At 39.1% G+C, this 19,197-nt stretch overlaps 1 protein-coding gene across 1 annotated transcript in view; it reads right to left on the bottom strand.

The window, feature by feature from the left end:
- Positions 1-14,164: 14,164 nt before the first annotated feature.
- The window catches only part of OTOG (otogelin), a 107,174-nt gene continuing 102,141 nt past the window's right edge, over positions 14,165-19,197 (bottom strand). The window contains exons 55-56 of the mRNA XM_074918098.1: positions 17,046-17,125; positions 14,165-15,755 (exon numbers count right to left, since the gene is read on the bottom strand). Coding sequence (XP_074774199.1) covers positions 15,555-15,755; positions 17,046-17,125 — 281 coding nt within the window. The 3' untranslated portion in view covers positions 14,165-15,554. The remainder of the gene's footprint in view (positions 15,756-17,045; positions 17,126-19,197) is intronic.

Below are 19,197 nucleotides of genomic sequence, written 5' to 3'. Positions count from 1 at the left end.
GTGCATATTAATGACAAATTTTTAAAAAACATGTATAGATCCAACAGAGCACCAAATATAGGATATATTTAGGGAGATGTTTTTACATGCAGAAAAAACCACCAGAAGTATCGTCAAACTTAGAAATTAGATTACAGCTGTCAAGGCAAAAATTAATAACAGCTCTTTTTTTTTTTTTTTTAAAAAAAAAGGACTCAGCTCCTTACCAATAGAAAAATCCCACTAAAGTGGTTTTCAACATTCTTAATGATAAGCTGCCCTGATAAAAGTACTATGACCCTCCATGTTCAATAGCATGATGAGATTTGGCAACATGTTGGCTGTTACGTCTAGAGCCAAACACTTCCTAGATCCAGATAATCCTGTATTTAATTTTTAGGCCACCCTTTTGTTCACAATACTTGGTACCAACAACTTTGAGCTATTTACATATATCTCATATTTTTCAAGATCTTATCTAATAAAAGTAAGGATATCACTATGTATTAATTCATCAAAGCTTTTGCAAGTGCAAGCTTAACATCTTTCTAAGAAGTGTTTCCATTTGTTCCAAAACTTTCACTCTGATTCCAAGTAGCATTATCACTGTGATGCTTTTATCTAGGATGTATATTGTATTACACTTCTAGAAGTCAAGGGTTAGATATTGCTGGGAAAACTATGCAACACAAATTCCTGAAGTGTACTGGCAGCCCACGGCCACATCAAGACCAGTCTAAAAATAAGTCAATTTGCTCTGGTCCAGAAAACAAAGTACCAACACCAGCTCCTTGAAACAATCTTCCATCCGCTGCTACCAAACAAGCCAGAATCACTACCTGTCAAGAAAGAAATCATGGAAGGAAACACAGACTAGTGCTCTTTGTTACAGTAGTAAGCTTTGAGCTTCAAGGCATATTTGAAAATCAAATGTCAATGGTGCCTCTGAAATTAGATTCTCAGCCTGTTTTCATTTCATCACACAGTCCTCCCTCTCAGCATCTGAGGCTGTCTGCAGGCCACATATAAATCTCAGTCTTAAGAGATGACAAAAACCAATCTGGCAACCAAAGAGAAAATAGACCAGATTTTTATTTTTTTTTTTAAAGAGACCAAGAAATGAACACGTTTGCACTAGTATTCTTCACTTATTCATATGAGTTAAAGAAACATCTGCAACTTCTCTCATCGCTGCTTTCCACTACACCATACACCATTTAGAGAAGTCCAAGACACAGAGCTGCCAGCCCTCTATAGCACATCTCTTTGTAACAGTTTCCTTTCTACTGGAAAGCATGGAACACTGGTATGTCCTGACCTGGCGCACACATACCCACCACCCTTGCCAAAACTGCCAAATCCTGCTTCTACCAGCAGAGCAGAACACATCTGCAAGATCAAGCCATATCTTACTCTGGCTTTTACCTTTTTAAGCCTTTTTCTTCTCAGTGAAGTTTCACTGGTCTAACATGTATCAGTCATTGTTTGTCCACCAAAAAAGTCTATTCCTTACCGATTTAGAACAAACCAGCACCTGGGAATGGGGAGGACAGTATCTGCAACCTGGCAATCCTTTCCTGGTGGGTCAGAGGATGAGTCAGATGCAAAAAGAAAAGTAGAATCTTAAGATACATGTAAACTGGAATCAGTAGGGACACCTAAACAAAGTGTACCTTGCACTATAGGTTTTCAGACCAAGTTAGTCTGAATAATACAGCTATAAAAAGACACGATCCCCCTAGTGCTAGAAACCCGAATTGATTTGCCCAGTTTTCCACAACCCCCTGTGCTAGAGAACACACATCTCAGGAAACAAGAGCACGTAATTCTGTCAGCTGGAACATGTGAAAGCATACCTTCAGTTTCCACTGTCCTGCACAAGAAAGAGCTCCCCAAATTCCAGGCACAGACTCCTTTTCCAGGTATCTGTGTTTCCTTATGGGGTCTCAAAATCAGGGAGAGGGTCAAAATGCCCTCCTGCAGGATGGGAAGAGGCTGTATTTCGGCAGGGAACACAGCATTTCCTCTACCCGAGCCAGAAAGGGAGACAAGAGGTCAGCAGCTGTGAGGAAATCACTGAATGAGACTGGAAACCTAATGGGAAGGGTTTTGCTTTCTTGGAAAGTCTTGTGGGGTGAGGTAGAGGAAGGCAATGGAGATTATTATTTTATTTTCTTTCCTAGAGACTTTGTAGGTAAGAAGGAAAACAGAGTTGTTCAACTGGGATGCCGAAGAGCCTGAAAGTTAATGCTTTGTATGCATTTATTTCAATAGGGAGCAGAAGCTATACGATATAAATTGAGTTTTAGTCCGAGGAAGGAGCCACACGTCTTCAGGATGTTTACGACCTACACAGACAGCTCTGGTGCAAAGCAGTGGTAGAAGCTCTTCACATGTGCTCCCACAGGGACCAGAGCCTCCACAGTATCCCCTACACTCCAACTGGGGTGGCCAAGGGCACAGAGTTCACCCTGCTGATTTCCCCGTGGTTATCCACCTGACACAGTAAAGTTGGCACTTACCACTTCCAGGAGAGCCATTTGAAGACAGCCTGATATCCTAAAGCCCATTTTGAAACACTCACCTTTTGAGATACAGTCACACCACTGCTGCGAGTACTAGTCAGCACCCTCCTAACTATGGGACCTTTGTGCAGAGCAGGCGAGATGCTGCCAGGCTCTTCAATGACAATGGGCATCCCAAACTCTCACAGCACATCCAGTACATTTCAACAAGACAGATCAACTGGGGCTTCTTTTCCACAGCTCTCAGAATTAAACAACTCAAAGCCCGCACTTCCACAGTGTTAATTATATTGTTTTACATTAAAATGATAAAACACGCCCCACTTGCTTTTTATGTCCTTTCAGTCTTACTTAACATGCATTAGTTAAGGAAAGAAAACAGCATTACTGAAGTGAGTGGCTGCAGTTTTTACACGAAGAAGGGACAAAGCCATCCTAACTCGAATGTCTTTTCACCTACAGATGCCAAAAAGTGTTGGTGGTTTGTAAAGCATCCTTATACTTTGTGTGGCAAATATTGTGACAGTCAAAGCATCAGGAAGGGTGCACAGAGTAGACTACGGTTTTCCTGGCATCTTGTGTCAAGTTCCACATTGTCCAGTGACTGACCCACTGCAAAGCGTTTGAAACCCCAAAAGATATTCCTATCTAAATAGCATCTCTCGGCTTATATCTCCTTCCCATCATTAGGTCTAAAACAAAGATCTATTTTTGAATGTTTAGACACTCTGAAGAGAAATAAAAGAACGGGGCTGAAAGAGTTAAAGAGTTTATTGTGCTTTTACACATTTTAAGAGATCATCTTTCAACAATGGCAGTGAAATCAGCATGTAGCCCTAATTTTCTATGGTTGAACCTTGAACGTGAATCATTATATTACAATGTACTTATTGATTTCAACAGGAAGAGGATTAAGCCCAGAAAATCAGGTTAGGAACCTGAAACTGGCCTGAGGAAAATGGAATTTTTCTGGTACTAAAAACCTCTTATGTTATGTAAAATACATTAGAATTTTAAATATGAGATTTGGCCATTTGGAAAATATTCTTAACATCTCAAAACTCATCAGGGATGTGACAATGTCAGTGAACTGTAAATCTGATTAGTAACCAGTTCTCTGAATAAAACCCCTATTACTACACATATTATACAGTAATATCTGATTTTACCTACTTGCACAAACAGACATATAAAACGAAAGGTGTTTTAATGGAATATTCAACAGGTTTAAAGAGAAAACATCTGTGACCACTGAGAGCTGTTTGTTGGCCGCCAGTACCACATTACCACTGTGTGCATATATATAATACACACACAGAGTATACACAGTGTAATTCAAGTACAACCAGGACATCAAATAAGTGGAAGCATTTTCAGTTACCTGTTTATTGGAAGTACCAGGCTAACTTAGCCAGGGGCACTTGCTCCTGCTCCTCCACCATTTAACTTGCTGGAAAGCAAGTAACACATTTCAGCTGCACATCCATCAACCTTCCTTGCATTTTTATTATTTGCTAGCACACACACACACCCTGCCCAAATAATCTACCCAGAACTCTCCCTTGTAAGAATCCTAAATTTACGGTTTTGTCCAAGCAAGTAACTTGGACAGAAATTTTCTGTAATGGGCATATTCCTCTCTAAACTTGCTATGTGTGGTATTGAAGATCTCAGCTGAAAGTTACTTGCTTGTCCCTATAATTAAAAGATGTATGTCTGTGGAGTCATTTGCCTGGTTGTTTCTAGTACTTACAGGCTTTGGAACAGAAACATGGCAAGGACCGGCCTTAGCACAAAGATGGTCCCTTTCACCTGTAAAAATTCACCTAATTTGCCCAGACAGGGTTGTTTCCCACACCCCAGTTGAGGCAATCTCAGCTCAGCCACACACCACCCTCCCATACCTCATACATGCCAGCTGGACCATGAAGAAAACCAATCACCTGAGAGGAGGAAGGGGGAAGGAGGCAGGCTTGGGGCAGGCAGACACAGAGAAAGCTGGCACAGCTTTCAGACAACCCACAAAGGAGATTAAATAATAACATAGAAAATACACTCTTTTTTTATATGTGCATGTGATGCCCCAGCGTGCCACTCGGACTTGTTCTGTGCTTTTCTAACCTCTGCTGACAATGGCAGTCCATCCCCCTGGGGATGTGGCACGTGGTTTAAGCAGACCCACAGCTTGCAGCTGCAGAACTGTGAAGTGGCTTGCATGCTGGCATGGGTTGGCACCCTGGCAGTCCCCAGGCACCTTTTATTCAAACGGTTTAGAATAAGTATTGCCCAAATTCCAGATCCAACAATCATTTCTTAAAAAGCTCTGGATAAGGATCTTCTTACCCAGAGAATAGCAGTATCTTATTTTAAAGGGTACACTGCAAACATCTTGAACTACTTTGAACTTCAAATGACCTGGTAACAAAAACAGACTCTGTAAGCAATAAGGAAGTCACATACTTCAGTGAGTAAGCACACAACTCCTTGAAATTTCCAACTTATTACAAATACTTAAATCAGAATTAGCTGTGTCAGAAAAGAGAGAAATTCATTCATTAAACTTTATCAGAAGACCAGGGATACTGGTAACACATGGGGGCAAATCGCTCCTCTGGTACTATCTCATTTTTATTTGAAGCAGCTTGGGGCAAACATAAAAGGTTGATAAAATTATTTTGGTCAGTGCAAGGTGGCTTGAACTAGAATATGGAAGTACTGGAAGTGACAAACCTTTCATCAAGAAAAAGAAAAAAACGCAGCAAGGATGGGAAATTTACTCCAAATTCACAATCGCAAGACTCTCCTCTCTCTCCAACCCCCCCACCTCGCCAGCAGCCCCCAGCTACCTGCACACCAGTGCTGTTTGCTACCACCAGTGCCTCGACCTGCCCTCAGTGCGTCACAGGCTCTTCTCTGTCACCACCACAACTCGTGTCCGGCTAACTGGCTCTCTCCCAGCCCTCACACAAGGGTAGAAACAACTCTACACAATTTCACTGCAGTAGTGCTTCGCTGAAGCGCCACACCAGGAGAAACAGATCTATGGGATACATACTGCCTTAAAAAACACAAAACAGGGGACGGCGCAAGCCCAGAGAGAGTGAACTACTGCAGCAGTCCAAGCCACAAGACAAAAGGAAGATTTCTTGTTAAGTTGCAAATCTTATAAAAGACCAGATGGCACTCAGTTGGCACAGATGGCATAAAGTTGTTTAGGATAAATCACAGCCTAAGGTAAATCTCAACAAATACTTTAATTCCATTTTTAATCATTCCATTGTTAATGGAGTTAATTGCATGGTCACTTGGGAATAAGCCTTTTGCACTGAGGTCAAAGGTAAAAAATTGCCCTATGGAAATAAGCAAACACTTCCACTAGCCATTTTTACCAAGTAACTTTCCAAAGTTAAATTAACAATGTAACGAAGAAAAAGGCAATTTTCTTTGGCTTATGGGTCTCCAGGGGTAACATGACATGTTTACAAGGCCCTAAGACACCATGTCTCTCTTGGGAGCTGACAGAGCTGAGGACAGTGACAGCTGATAGTGCTGGAGGAACATCAGAGGAGGCAAGAGCTGTGAGCACCCAGCACCTCTGTGCTAGCTCCAACGTGGCCAGAACGGAGCAGGGAAAGGACTGTGGATCAGTCAGATGAGTGTTGACACCCAACTTAGGACACCCATTATCAAAATGAAGCTTGGTGTAAAGAACAGAAAATTAAAGTTCCACAAATGTATGGACAGGTTACACCCAGGGCACCTCATCTTTGAGTACAACTAACATGCACTACCTACCAGTGGCATGGCTTCCACTCAAGGTAAAAGGCAGCAATAATGGAGTTTGCCACCCATTATTCAGTCATGCATGAAATGGAGCATCTGAAAAATTTTGCTGCGTTCTGGAAACATACTGCTCTTATTTGATATTGCTGTATAAGCATCAAACTATTTTGTTTTAAAAGCCATGGTAAATTTATGAATGAAGCTGTGCAAGAGGGATTTAATAAGAGATCCATAGCAAGTGTTCAGTGGTCTGGATGTTGCCTGCCACCGGGGTAGCATGAAATCATTTGATAATTAGACCATGGCCACGCAGGATTAGCATACCATAAAAATATAGGGCTGCATTATTTTTATTTATATAACAGATGGATGTTTAAAAAGGTCGTGCATTTTTAATGAATGCAACGTCACGCCAGTGTTGACAGAAGATTTAGAAGTGCTGCAATATGGCCAAATCTAAAGCCTAAAAATGCTACCTTCCCTTCCCCCCCCCCCCCCTTCTGGTCATGGAGCTGAGGAACAAATGTGAAAAAGTGCTATGAATTTCATTCCAGAGATCAGCTTAAGTACAGTATTTATAGGGCACTATGTTATATTTTCTTCCATTTCATGTTCATTGTTGGTAATTACAAGAGACTTCCATTACTAAAGCTACCTGAAGGCCCCATACTTCATCTTTAGCCCCACAACACATGGGTAAGATAGAAGAACAACTACTACTAAAAAAATATGGTATAGTGCTAAAACTGTATTTTTTAAGCAGATCCATATTTATAAAAATTTCCATTAAATACAGGTTTACAGAATATTTTTTCTTATTTAAATACAAAACAAAACAGGAGACAGACCTAGTAATGAAGTACCAGTTCCCAGTACTGTAACACCACAGAAATTGCATCCTTGCATTAACCGTGATCTACAACTCTCTGTTTCGGAGGGCAGCCCAAAGCTGCACAGACAAGCTATAACAGAATGAACTTTGTGACCCTGTGCAGCCGCTGTGTCTCCATCACTGCCTACAGTCAAGTCCCAAACAGCAGCCAAAGCATGAATACATCCAGATCTTTAATAACTCAGAGCCACCACCATCAAAAATCCCACAGGCATCTTCTATGGAAAACAGCAGGAGTCTTCAGCCCCTGCCTTTTTGGCTTGCTCTGACCCTATTCTGGCATCACCCGCAAAACACACGGGCAGTGGGGACAGGATACACATGGCAAACCTGCATTAATGCTACACCAAGAACTGCACTCAAGCCCATTCCTATCAGCGTACCTACAGAATACATTGTTCTTCCTCCCTTACCAAGGGTGGGGTTTTTTCCCCCCTCCCTCTCTAACACTAAACTGGACAATAAGCCCCTTAAGTACTGATTCTCACTTTCCCTTGTATAACAGTTTCATGAGAAATGGGCTTTGCCAGTCCAATTTGAAGAGATAAACTTCTAAATGGTTTCCTCAAAAATCTCAACCTTCACCTCCTCTCTCCCCCTTTTCCAGAGGGGAAAAGGATGAGAGTCAGTATCTAAAATACTGATATTCCAACAAAATACTTGAAAATAAAGAGGTAGTCAGAAAACCATTTTTAATGTTTTAGGGATTTTAACCAAAAGTGGGGCTTTTTTTCCACTTAAAGTGATCACAAGAAGATACAATAGGCATTTATTTTTTTTTTAAACAAGCCCTTTTGTAAGGCTCCAGTTTTCTTCTAAAGTTTTTATATGGAGCACTTGGAGTTCCAAAAAAATATGTCAGTAAGAATGTGATATGAACTTGTCCTCCTTTTCTCACATGGTTGGTCCTGCCCCAGGTGGTACTACTGCAATCCTGCCACACTGGCAGTGGAAAAACGCTTTTAAACAACAGCACTGGAAGAGGCCAAGGAGATTTCCAGGCGTAGAGCCTGAAACAAGTAGAGGTGGGGGGAAGCTATTTACCAAACTGAGCATAACCACTGCATCAGCCAAATCCGCTCCAGTGTGCTCCTGCTGCCTGCACACAATATGGCCTTAAAAAGGGTCATGGCGAACATGCACATAACAATAAATGGTACCAACAGACAGGGCCTATTCCTCTGCTGTAAACTGAAAACCACCTAACTGTGAAGCCATGTTTCCTCACAGCATCCGGTTTACCTGCAAAATTAATTGTGAGCAAATATAATTGAAATGATTTTTTATGATTCAAAAGAGATGGGAGACTTTGCTATTAGTGTTGGACAGCCCATCAGTATATTTGCCTAAAAATACAAGTTTCACATGCAAAGTTCTAAATCACCTTTTTTATTCCAAAAACACTAATCTAAAACTTCCCCCTTCTTGCAGCTTCCTCAGGAGGAAGAGGTTGGAAAGAGAATGCTGGGCTATAGAAGCTACCATTCCAACACAAACCGATGATCTTCATGTGCTACTGACTGGTTATCTGGTAACCTCTAACCACTCCAGCAATATTTAACAAGAACGCTTTGCATTAGTGATTCATTGTCACACAGCTAACTTTTGCCACTCACTGAAATTTGCTTGGGCCGGGTGGGGTTCTCTGAGGAGGAAAAAAAAAAAAAAAAAAAAAGGAAATACAGCAGCTATCTTCTCCTGATAGGAAATGAAGGAGCACATCATTAGTGATGCTCCTGTTTTACAATCAAAGTACACCACCCTGCATGCAGTCAGGTTAGAGATCAGGCCTATTAGGCACCTTGATGCCCTCATCTCAGAAGGTCCTTCTGTTTTTTCCCCCTCTATTTAGTAAAATAAAACATCAGTGTGAAGCTCAATAGGGAATACAGTCCAGAAAAGACAGTTGGGGGATTAAGAACAGAGATCAAGAACAAGCATGCTCACAACATTAGGCATTACTCCAGCTATTCTGCCTTTGATATTTCATGCTTAAGATCAGACTCTGCATTATTAATAAAAAGAAATTTTATTAAAGTGACCTGCTGTAATTTTTTTTCTTTCAAATCTTCTATATACTACACAAGACACGTATCAGATAAATCTCACATACTCAATTCATGAACTAACATCAGTCTTGAGAAAAAACAAACACCAGCTCTGATGTTCCTTTCAAGTACATTAACTGAGATCAGAATCTGCTCCTGGGCAATCGTATCAATAAATCAGTCAGGAAAGGCCTGTATATTGAAAAGCCTCTCTGCTGCCTTGAACACAACTCTGAAGAGATAAAGTACAAAGATATTTCATAGGTGGGTTTCATTACCTTAAAGATCTTGGAAGCCAAAAGCTTAGAAAGCAAGATCATGAATCACAAGACTCAAGCCAACACCTACACGGTAAAAAGTCTATAAACCAGAAGTATTTTAAAATTCACTCACCTTATAGATCCAGCTAATATAGCACCGTGTCATGGCAATAAACGCAGTTGTGCTTTTCCATCTTGAAGATTCAGCTGATGATGATGTCTTTCTTCAGCTCTAGAGATACAGTGATAGTTTAGGTAAAGTATACTCATTTCATATGACAGTATAAGACATACAGGAAAAACTGTACAAGACATTACAGTACATTCAGCTTCATGCAAATCAAATATTACCATTAATGACCTCATATGAGGAGATCAGATAAGATATGCCATATACACTATCAGAGTAGTTGACTTTTGAGTTTGTTGAGGTATCTTTAAGGGTGATTTTCATTCCAATTAATTTTAATAACCTAAAACCGAGGTGCCTAACCACATCTTTCCATCCAGGTTCTCTCTACAGTGAAAATGAAAGATGATACATCTGGAAGATGATTCATCACATCAATCTTAGACACTTAATTTAGGATGGAATGAGTCACTCTCTGGATGCACCTCTTTCTTTGGTAACGAATGGATCCTGGACACCTGAGTTAATTCAGATTATCTATGTTTTGAACAGGTAAAGTGAGCTGACATGATCAAAGCTTTTGTCAAAAGCCCATACAGAAAGCAGAGCTGAGGGGATGGCAGGCTGTCAGGTACTATTTCTAAAGAGGTTAGGTGTCTTCCTCACAATGAGAGGGGATTTTTACAAAAAATCACCATCTGTGTAGCAGCTGTTACCTCATTTTAATTACTCATGGCTAGCCACTTGCACTGGGGAGAAAGATGATGGTGTGGGCAGAGATAAGAGCAAGGCTGAAATTTTTTGAATTATTTTGGTCCGACTTGATGGACTGCATAGTTGAGAGGCCATCTGAGGAGATGCAAGTTATTTAACTTGTGACTAATAGTTTGCATTAAACTGCAGACCAACAGATGCCAATATTTCAGATTAATTTACCAAACCACTAGAAAGCACTATCGCTAATTGGAGGAAGCATTACTCAGGAGGCTGTTATCCTGAGACCAGATCATGTACTAATAACCCAGACAGTAAAAGTTTAGATAGCACAATTGATATCATTATATTTCTTTTTAAGGCCTTTCTTAATGACCAATATCCATCATACTCAAGGCTCCAGCTGCCAAATCACGTATAATTTTCGTGTGAATCATGGGTGGGTAAGCTTGCTTGAGGTAATGCAAGTAAAGTGTTTTTTAGAGGAGATGACAATGAGCAATCAGGACCATAACAAACAGGCAGTGTTTCCATACTCAAATTGCTAAGCATTTTATTCAAAGACTACAAATGATCCAGCACTGGAAATATTTAAAATCCTAGTTTTAACAAGATACAAGCCTATGAGGTTTCTGTACCTACATTAGGAATCACTTTTGTGGAGAAACTCCACATATGCAAACACATGTGAGGAGAACATGGCCCTCAGGGGTGGAGCAAAGTTTTAAGACTTGTGAAGAAACGTTAACAGGCCTCAGTTTCAGGAAGGTCAAGGTTTCACACACACAGCATTTTCATTCACATTAAACAAAACCAGTTATTTACTGTGATGTTAAGAGATCAAGAAGAAAACTATTCCTGCCCACTTTAGCATATACCTATTCTCTCCTACACTTTCCCCTGCCCCAAATTACTCAGTCTTTCACCTGCCCTCTGAAAAGAATTCTTCAAATTTGTTTTCTTTTATTCAGGATGAACAACTTTACAACTCACTAAGCCCTGCAGAGCAGCAGCCCCAAGATGTCTGCCAGGAGAGCACCAACAGCAATTGTTTGGAGGAATCCCCTGAGCACTATTTTTGAGTTTGCTTTAAATTAATCAGCAACTAGAAGTCTACTTCTACAGACAGCCCTGAAGCCTGCAGAAGAGAACTAGAGACTATCAGCAGCTGGGCTTTCTGCTAGCAATCACCACAGTTTCAGATTTACAGAAGTGAAGCAGCTGAAGAGCTAATTCAACATGGCTGTACAAGCACAAAGGTTTCCAACGCCACCAGCATTTTTATTTATTTCTTTGCTGCTTTCACCACCTGGAAGTCAGCTTTTGCAGGATAAAAGATTACCTTTTAAAATCTTTCTCACAGCCACACTGAGATAGGCTCAAAGGAAAGACTGAAGACCTCTACTAGAGCCTCTAAGGCCACACACCTCCTGTCCCTCATTTTACAGCCTGCAGACACCATGTCAACCAGCCATTTGTATCTTCTAAAATAAAGGGCTACCTGAGGAAAAGAGCACTCACCAGACACTTACACTATGCTCTCCACACTACTTTTATCCATCCACCAAGCAGCCAGCCCAGCATCACCACCACCTCCTCCTTTACTGCCCCACAAAAACAGGCTTCAGGTGGTGTAAACTGGCCTCTTAGCTGGTGGGCTGGAAGGAGGCCTCTCCTTAACGCCTCCCAGCCTCTGCTCTGAGGGGCAGCAGGAGCACAGCAGCAGCACAGGTGTTTTTTCTTGCTCTATCCCTGTTTGTGAGGGAGCAAAGTCTCTCTGCAGTGGCCTTCACACCTGTTGCTGCCCCAGCAGTCACCCAGCTGAGGTGGCTCACCAAAAGACCACCCAGTATTTGCTACATAAGCAGCTTTTTTGGTCTCTTGGGTTTCTAAAACCGGGTTTTGTTTTTTCTTTTTCTTCTTTTTAGACCCCTAGGAAACACCGTTCTTCTACAAAACACTGCAAGAAATCTGGATTGACTCATTGAATGATCCAGTCACAGTTTTGTCCCAGAACAGTGCACCACGCACTGCTGCAACAGGAACTATACCAATGGACCACGGCCTGGCAGCAATGCTTTTAGAAAGTGAATTTCCCTCCAGTGACTTTTTTTATATGCTGAATGCAGAATTTAGCTTTTGTCACTATGAGCACTTACATAAAGGCTCCAATATTTCATTAGCTCCAAGTGCACATATGCCTTTAAGGGTAATAAAAAACCAAACAACGCTGTGATAGCAAAATGCATGTATTCTAAAGAGCTTAACTTCAGTGCTGTATACCTTCATATTACACCAATATAATCAAGCAAAAGACAACTTCTTAGTAAGAAGAAAGTAAAGTTGTTTTAGGACTCAGATCTTGCTGAGTCAAAGTACCTCCTGTATGGGAGGGTCTAATGAAACCCACAGCTGGCTGAGATCTCTTTGGTTTCTGAAGATGTGGAAGTACAAATAAGGCAAAATCTTTTTCCAGCTGAGGTGCTTTGTGCAAACACAGCGTAAGGTAAATAAATATACGATAGGGGGCCAGCTTGCTTTGAACTAACCACAGACAGGTTAAGCATCCATGAAGGAATTTAATGTGGAGGCAGGGATAAAAGTAGCTTCCCCTGTCAAGCCATAGGCAGTTTGGATCTTTCCTCCTGTTTCTCTTAGCATAAGCCTAATGTTTACAAAATCAGAAGTAGGGACTTAACACAAAGTTTATTATTTTATTCCTGAAGTAGAAGCAGCAGCAGTGTTTGATTACGGTTATTGCATACACTACACTCTGCTTTCTACTCCCACTGCCAGTATTAACCTTTCTCTTCAATCAAGAGTTGTAAAGTTTGGATCTGGAATGGTTTTCAAAGTAACTGCCTTGTACTGCGGGGAGCAACGAGTGCCTTGCCATTAGCTCAAGTGGCCAGAGGAGGGACCACGCCACAGCAGATGGAAGCATGGCAGCTGGCCTAATTCCTGCTCTAACTCTGTCCCTCATGGTGGTGCTTGGCACTTCACAGCAAATACCATCTTGCTTGAGAGCAGAAGAAACACTTCTTTTCACTACTTCCTACCCTCAATGGCATCTGCTAGCTCTACTAAGGGATGCTGAACTTCAACTTTGCAAAAGCCTGAAGTTTAAGCACTTGGGTTCAAGGATTTAGCTCTGTTTAATGTCTTTTCTGCTCCTCAATCCATGGTTTTTCAAAGGACACACTCCTACCCAACTCTGTGCTTTTTCACAATTCAGAAGATGTCTTTGAACAAGGAACATGACTTACTAAAAGGGGTAGGGACAGTCAGATATTACACACATCTTAATGACTTTACCTGTCCCTAAGTTCTGAAGGGTAATTGTCACCACACAACCACCCTATTATAACAACATGCCTACACTTACTCAAACACAGTCTACTCATTGCAGTCAATGCTGAGGGACGGTTTAGGAAAAAAGCTTGGGAAGGGAAATGTGCTAAAATGTACTGTTCTTTTTTCCCATTTTTCCAGAATAAACAGCCTGACAGTGTCAGAAATGTGTTGTTATACTTTGATGAGCAATGGTTTTCTGGTTTTTGTTTTGAATAAAATTACATAGTGGAATTTTGCATTTCTGAGAATGAAAGTGAACTGTAGTGGAATCGTAAAAAGGTGTAGATTTTCAAAAATCCATATGCAGGTCTTCCTTGATGTAGTATTAGATTCATTAGTACTAGTGACAGCAGCAAACCCTAAAATTAACCTTGTGCACTGGTAAAGAAGAAAACAGTAAACTGTGTTGAATCACATGATAGTAATCTGCTTTAACAATGATAGCAAAATTAATTGTAACAAAATAAGACTTCCTGTTGTTTATTAGATATTGCAAGAATGAAATGTACAGAATACAAAATGAATGTAAAAAATGTTCACGAACGATTTTAACAATACATTGTTCTTTGGATTAAGTGCAGAGAAGCAGCTTTTAAAGAAATGCTGAGATCTATTTTCTATTATAGGATCTCAAGCATATCACTATGTGCTATCTACAATTTTAATCTACAAAATGAAAGCTACTTAATTTTTGCTGAATCTTGGTGGCATTTGTTGGAAAAGAATAGAACAGCAACATTATCTTAAAAAATCAGGAGAAAAAAATTAGCTTAAAAAATTAGGAGAAAAAAATTAGTTCAACAAATGTTGATTGTTCAAGTTCATAAGCAAAACTGCTTTTGAAATTTCAAACCTTACAATTGTACCTTTTCAATTTCAAACGCCTGCCGTAAGAAGTTACATTCTACTAGACTGGTGACAAAGATTTTCAGCTTTGTTTTTCTTTTAGACACATACATAATCCTGGTTTTCTTTTTCCTAATTAATTGTCACATCTTTAAAATTAGTGTTAAACAACGTTCATTCTCCTAAAGAAACAATTTTAATATGGTGCATTTCATAAGATGAATGTTTTAATTTAAGGTATATCTATAGAAAGGAATGTAAATTGGTTTCCATTTGTTAAATCTGTGTATTTTCAGTTTATGTCATATTGCTAAGCAGAAAGATAAAGTAACTACTAATGACTAATTTCAATAGCCTAAAACCAGACTGTCTGTTCCATAACATTACATGTTTGCCATAATACTTTTCACTACAATATAAAATACACTAGAAAAACTTAAATCATAATCAGGGAATATTACATACAGTTATTACTACTGACAATGTTTCCCTGATTAAAAGAAAACCCAACAAACTTTACTTGAATTTCTTATACATGCTCTACTTTGCAACAGGAATATGATTTAAACTGAAAATTCTTCTTACGCTGTCCAAACAACTTTTCTTAAGAGACACTGAATGTATTTGCACAATTGCAATGCATTCAAAACAGTGAACTGCTGCCAGGTAAGCCAGTCAATGATTTAAAGTAGTTATGGGTGCCTGAAAAAGAGTGGGCCAGCCTTCCACAACAAATTAGATGGTGTGTCTCCTGAGGTGTCTCTTTCACCTTTTAAGTTGGCACGTATCACAAGAACTCTTAAAAAAATCCCTGTGAATGAACATGAAGACAAATCACAATAGAAATGATGCAAAACCATTCTTCAGAAATTTAGAAGAGTCCAAAACTATTTTTACTCTTATCTTTTAGCATTAAACTGGTAAAATTCAGTGGTTTGGGTATTGTATTTTTAAGAGATAAACTATTCAAATTATCTTATGCTGGGAACAGCTGGGCTTGCTGTTTTCTTTCCTTTTATGGGTTTAAGACCATTGGCAAGAACAATCTGTAGGCTCTTGGATTGAATAGCTGACCCAGGTTGAATTACTGGTGCAATACAATTGCACAGTCCGTCTCTGTAGTCCGAGCTCCCTGCAGCATTTGCAGAATCTTGCGTATGTGTTGATGTTGTAGTTGTAAATGCTTGCAGATGGGCACTTTCCATCACATGAAACAATGTTCACCTGGTAACAAACATGAAGAATAATCAGCAAATTGAAGCAGCTAGAAAATAAAGTTAGGGGTTCTCAAGAACATCCAAAGACATTAGGCACCCAAATTCAGTGGCAAAGCAATGAAAAATGTGGAGGTATTTCCTCTAGCCCCTTACAAAATCCCACTATGTCTGAGTAATAAACTGAAGTACAATGCCCAGATAGGTCTCAATTTTTATCTCACAGAGATTAATGATGACTTTCCTGACAATCTCAGTAAATAGTAACAGCAGATTTTGACTATTAACAGATGCAGAGGAACAATTTCAGTTTTGAATTTTAAAGTATTCATAACAACCTTGGCTTGAACATAGCACCAAATGTTCTGTCCACAACTCCCTACAGTATTCATTTCAGTGATACACTGAAGTAGTGTTGCTGCACTGATATCAGGAAGGAAGAATATAAAGAATTCATCCTTTGGAAAGCCAAGGAGAATTATTACTAATGATACCAAAACTGTAATACAGACTGTAACAGAAACAGTCATACAAACTGATAATTTTTTCAAGCTTAATAGTCAGGATTTGTGTTTCTGGTTGAATAAGACACTGAGACTAAATTTCCTGGCTGCTCAACAGTTTACTCTACAAAACATACTCTGAGTCATTTTAGAGGTTACAGCTGTTTTCTTTTATTACAGCTTTTCCAGGCTCTCTTACACATCTCACATGAGACGTCTGTCTGCACCCTTGCTGCTGCTCACACTGCCTTACTGCCCAGCAGGACACTGTTGGTGTCCTCCTACAGTAAATCCTTCAGCAGACACACAGATAGTGCCTCATTCTTCCTACACAATTCAGAGTACGCTCATGCTGCTGTCTAAAAAAACCTTCAGGACCCAAGATTCCTTCCTTCATGAAGTTGGCATTTAAATACTTTCCTTAGACAGATGGAAAATTAAACACATCTGCAGCCGTTTTACTGTAGTATATCACTGGCAAGATTGAGTTATATCAAAGTTAGTTTGCATATAATAATTGCATTATAGGGTGGACTGAGACCTTGGATTTGCACTAGATCAACATGTCCCTAAATGCATACAAACACAGATGTCACAGCCCCCTTTCTCTTATTATTTGAGATGATTGCTGGAAATGTAGGGAAACACTAAAAGAGCTCTATGAAACAGAAACTTCAGTCTCTGTGAGAGAGATGCAGGCAACAACCTTGTGGAATTTATGTTCCCTTTCTTCCTTCTCGTTTTTCCTCATATTTTTTCTTTTCTATTAAAAGAAATAGTGATAGTTATTTACTTACTGGTGTGTTACTCCTGCAGTCATTCTTGCGGATAGTCATCCTAACAGTCACCTTTTTACAGAATTTGCCATCTTCCTTACCTGCAAAATGGGCATTGATAGAAAAAAATATCAGCTCAGAACTCTAAACATTTCAGAGACAAGAACATTCCTGAACGTTTTATGGGGTCAAGAGACAGAAAGAAAAAGTGACATTAGCTATACATTGTAGTGCTTTTAAAACTATTTTATTTCATGCATTAAAGTATCTGTATCCTTATATCTTCAACAGCAATTATGAAAGGTTCATTCTTCGCTCAGGAGCCTCTTAAGAGTAAGTCCACTGTCTTTCAAAAAATTTTGGAAAACTGATCAACTGCTCTAGTGAGAAGGCTTGTTGTTAATAATGCATAAAATGCATTTTCTATTTAACTGTAACAAACTTTAATAGTAGCAATTGCGTTTTTAAACAAAGTTTAAAATAAATACTTAAAGGCAGAATCTGAGGAAGAATAGGGCTTTAGGGGGCTTTATATGTCTGTATGTTTTTATTAAATAAGAAAAAACACCAGTGAACGAATTAATTTTTTTATTTACGCTTTTATTAGTGTTATTTCCACCATTTTTCTCACAGAAGTAAGTACAAAGTATACGGATAAAATAAAAAAGATAAAGATAAAACATGAAATGAAATGCAGAGTTAAACAATTTAAGAGGGGAGTCCTGAACATCTGAAGAATAACAAAGTAGTTCAGTATAAAGTTCAGTTCAGATCTTCTTACGATGATCCTCTCTATGCTGAGGAAACCACATCACACTGTAGATCTGTAAGAGAAATCAACAGCCTGTTCCATTATAACAGCTTCCACAGTTTCACAGCAGATTTTACACACCATGATGCAGTCGCACATGAGTTTCCACTTACAAAGCTGCATTTTCTTTCAGCCAAGAAATCCAAAGATGTTGACCAAAGGTGAATACTGTTAACTCCAGAAAAGCAAGGGGAATGAAAGACTCATTGCTTTGACCAATACCCGGTACTGAACTGTGACAGAAATTTATTACATCTTGATGTACAACATCCAATTCCCTGCTCTAATCACTGTCAAACCAGGTAATATTCCTTCTCAAAGAGAAATGTTTTATGTGGTGTTTTGTTTTTTTTTTAAATACATAAGCCTGCTACTGTTTCTAGACATAGTTGAAGTTTCTAGAATATGAAAGAAAGGACAGCAATGAATCTTCTTGGAAGCAAATAAAAATCTATAATCAGAAATGGCTGGCTACTGCTTGACTATCATTGAATTATATTTGCTTAGGGAAAACGTATATTGAGAATGAAAGAAAAAAAGAATTGTTTTAGAAAATTAAAAACTCACCATTATTTCATGTTTTTCACAGTCCTATTTATGTCTTTTCTTCTTTTACTTTATACATGGTGTGCAGGATGGAGAATTCAGTGCAGCTGTGGTTATGACTTCATCTAGGCTATAGTGAAAGTATAACAGATCTCATAATGAAATAAATATATATTTCCATGGATGTATTTTATTGTCCAGTGGCTTTTAATGAGCTCTACAACCTAATATAGTTTTCCATGAACAACCTCACAGAACACGTGAGCATCTTACACATGTTGTATTATAATGAGATTCTTCTTCACAGTCTGTATGGTTGAAAATCCTTGCTTGGTTTTTGGGTTGACCCATAACACCATTGTCATCTAAAGTGATGTTAATATGAAAGAGTAAATACAGATTTCAGTGTTGTACTCCTAGAGTCGTGAGTATAATTTAATGGAGGATGTATCATTCAAATATGAAATTACAGTCAACATCATTTCTCTTACAGAAATAGAGATGTTTTCACAAAACAAATGCCTTCATATCATGTTACAATTCCAAAAATTAACTTGCTCTATTAAAAAGAACAAAGATAATTTTCATGGAGAAAACACAGGCTCTCTCTTTTCAGTATACTGTCCTAAATACGGATGGGAAAGAAGTGAGCTGCTTCTACAGACCACTGGAAGCAAAACTATATGATACATCATCTGTGAAAATGTTGCTTACATAATAAGCTTTAACAAGCAAAGCCATTAGTCTCTATGTTCTACAACCCTGTAAACAATTAGCTTACATTTTTAAACAGAGCAATTTTACACATGCAGCGAG

Source organism: Athene noctua, chromosome 14 (assembly GCF_965140245.1).
Source record: "Athene noctua chromosome 14, bAthNoc1.hap1.1, whole genome shotgun sequence".
In the NCBI taxonomy this organism is placed as follows: domain Eukaryota; kingdom Metazoa; phylum Chordata; class Aves; order Strigiformes; family Strigidae; genus Athene; species Athene noctua.
This window is presented reverse-complemented; position numbering and strand designations above follow the sequence as displayed.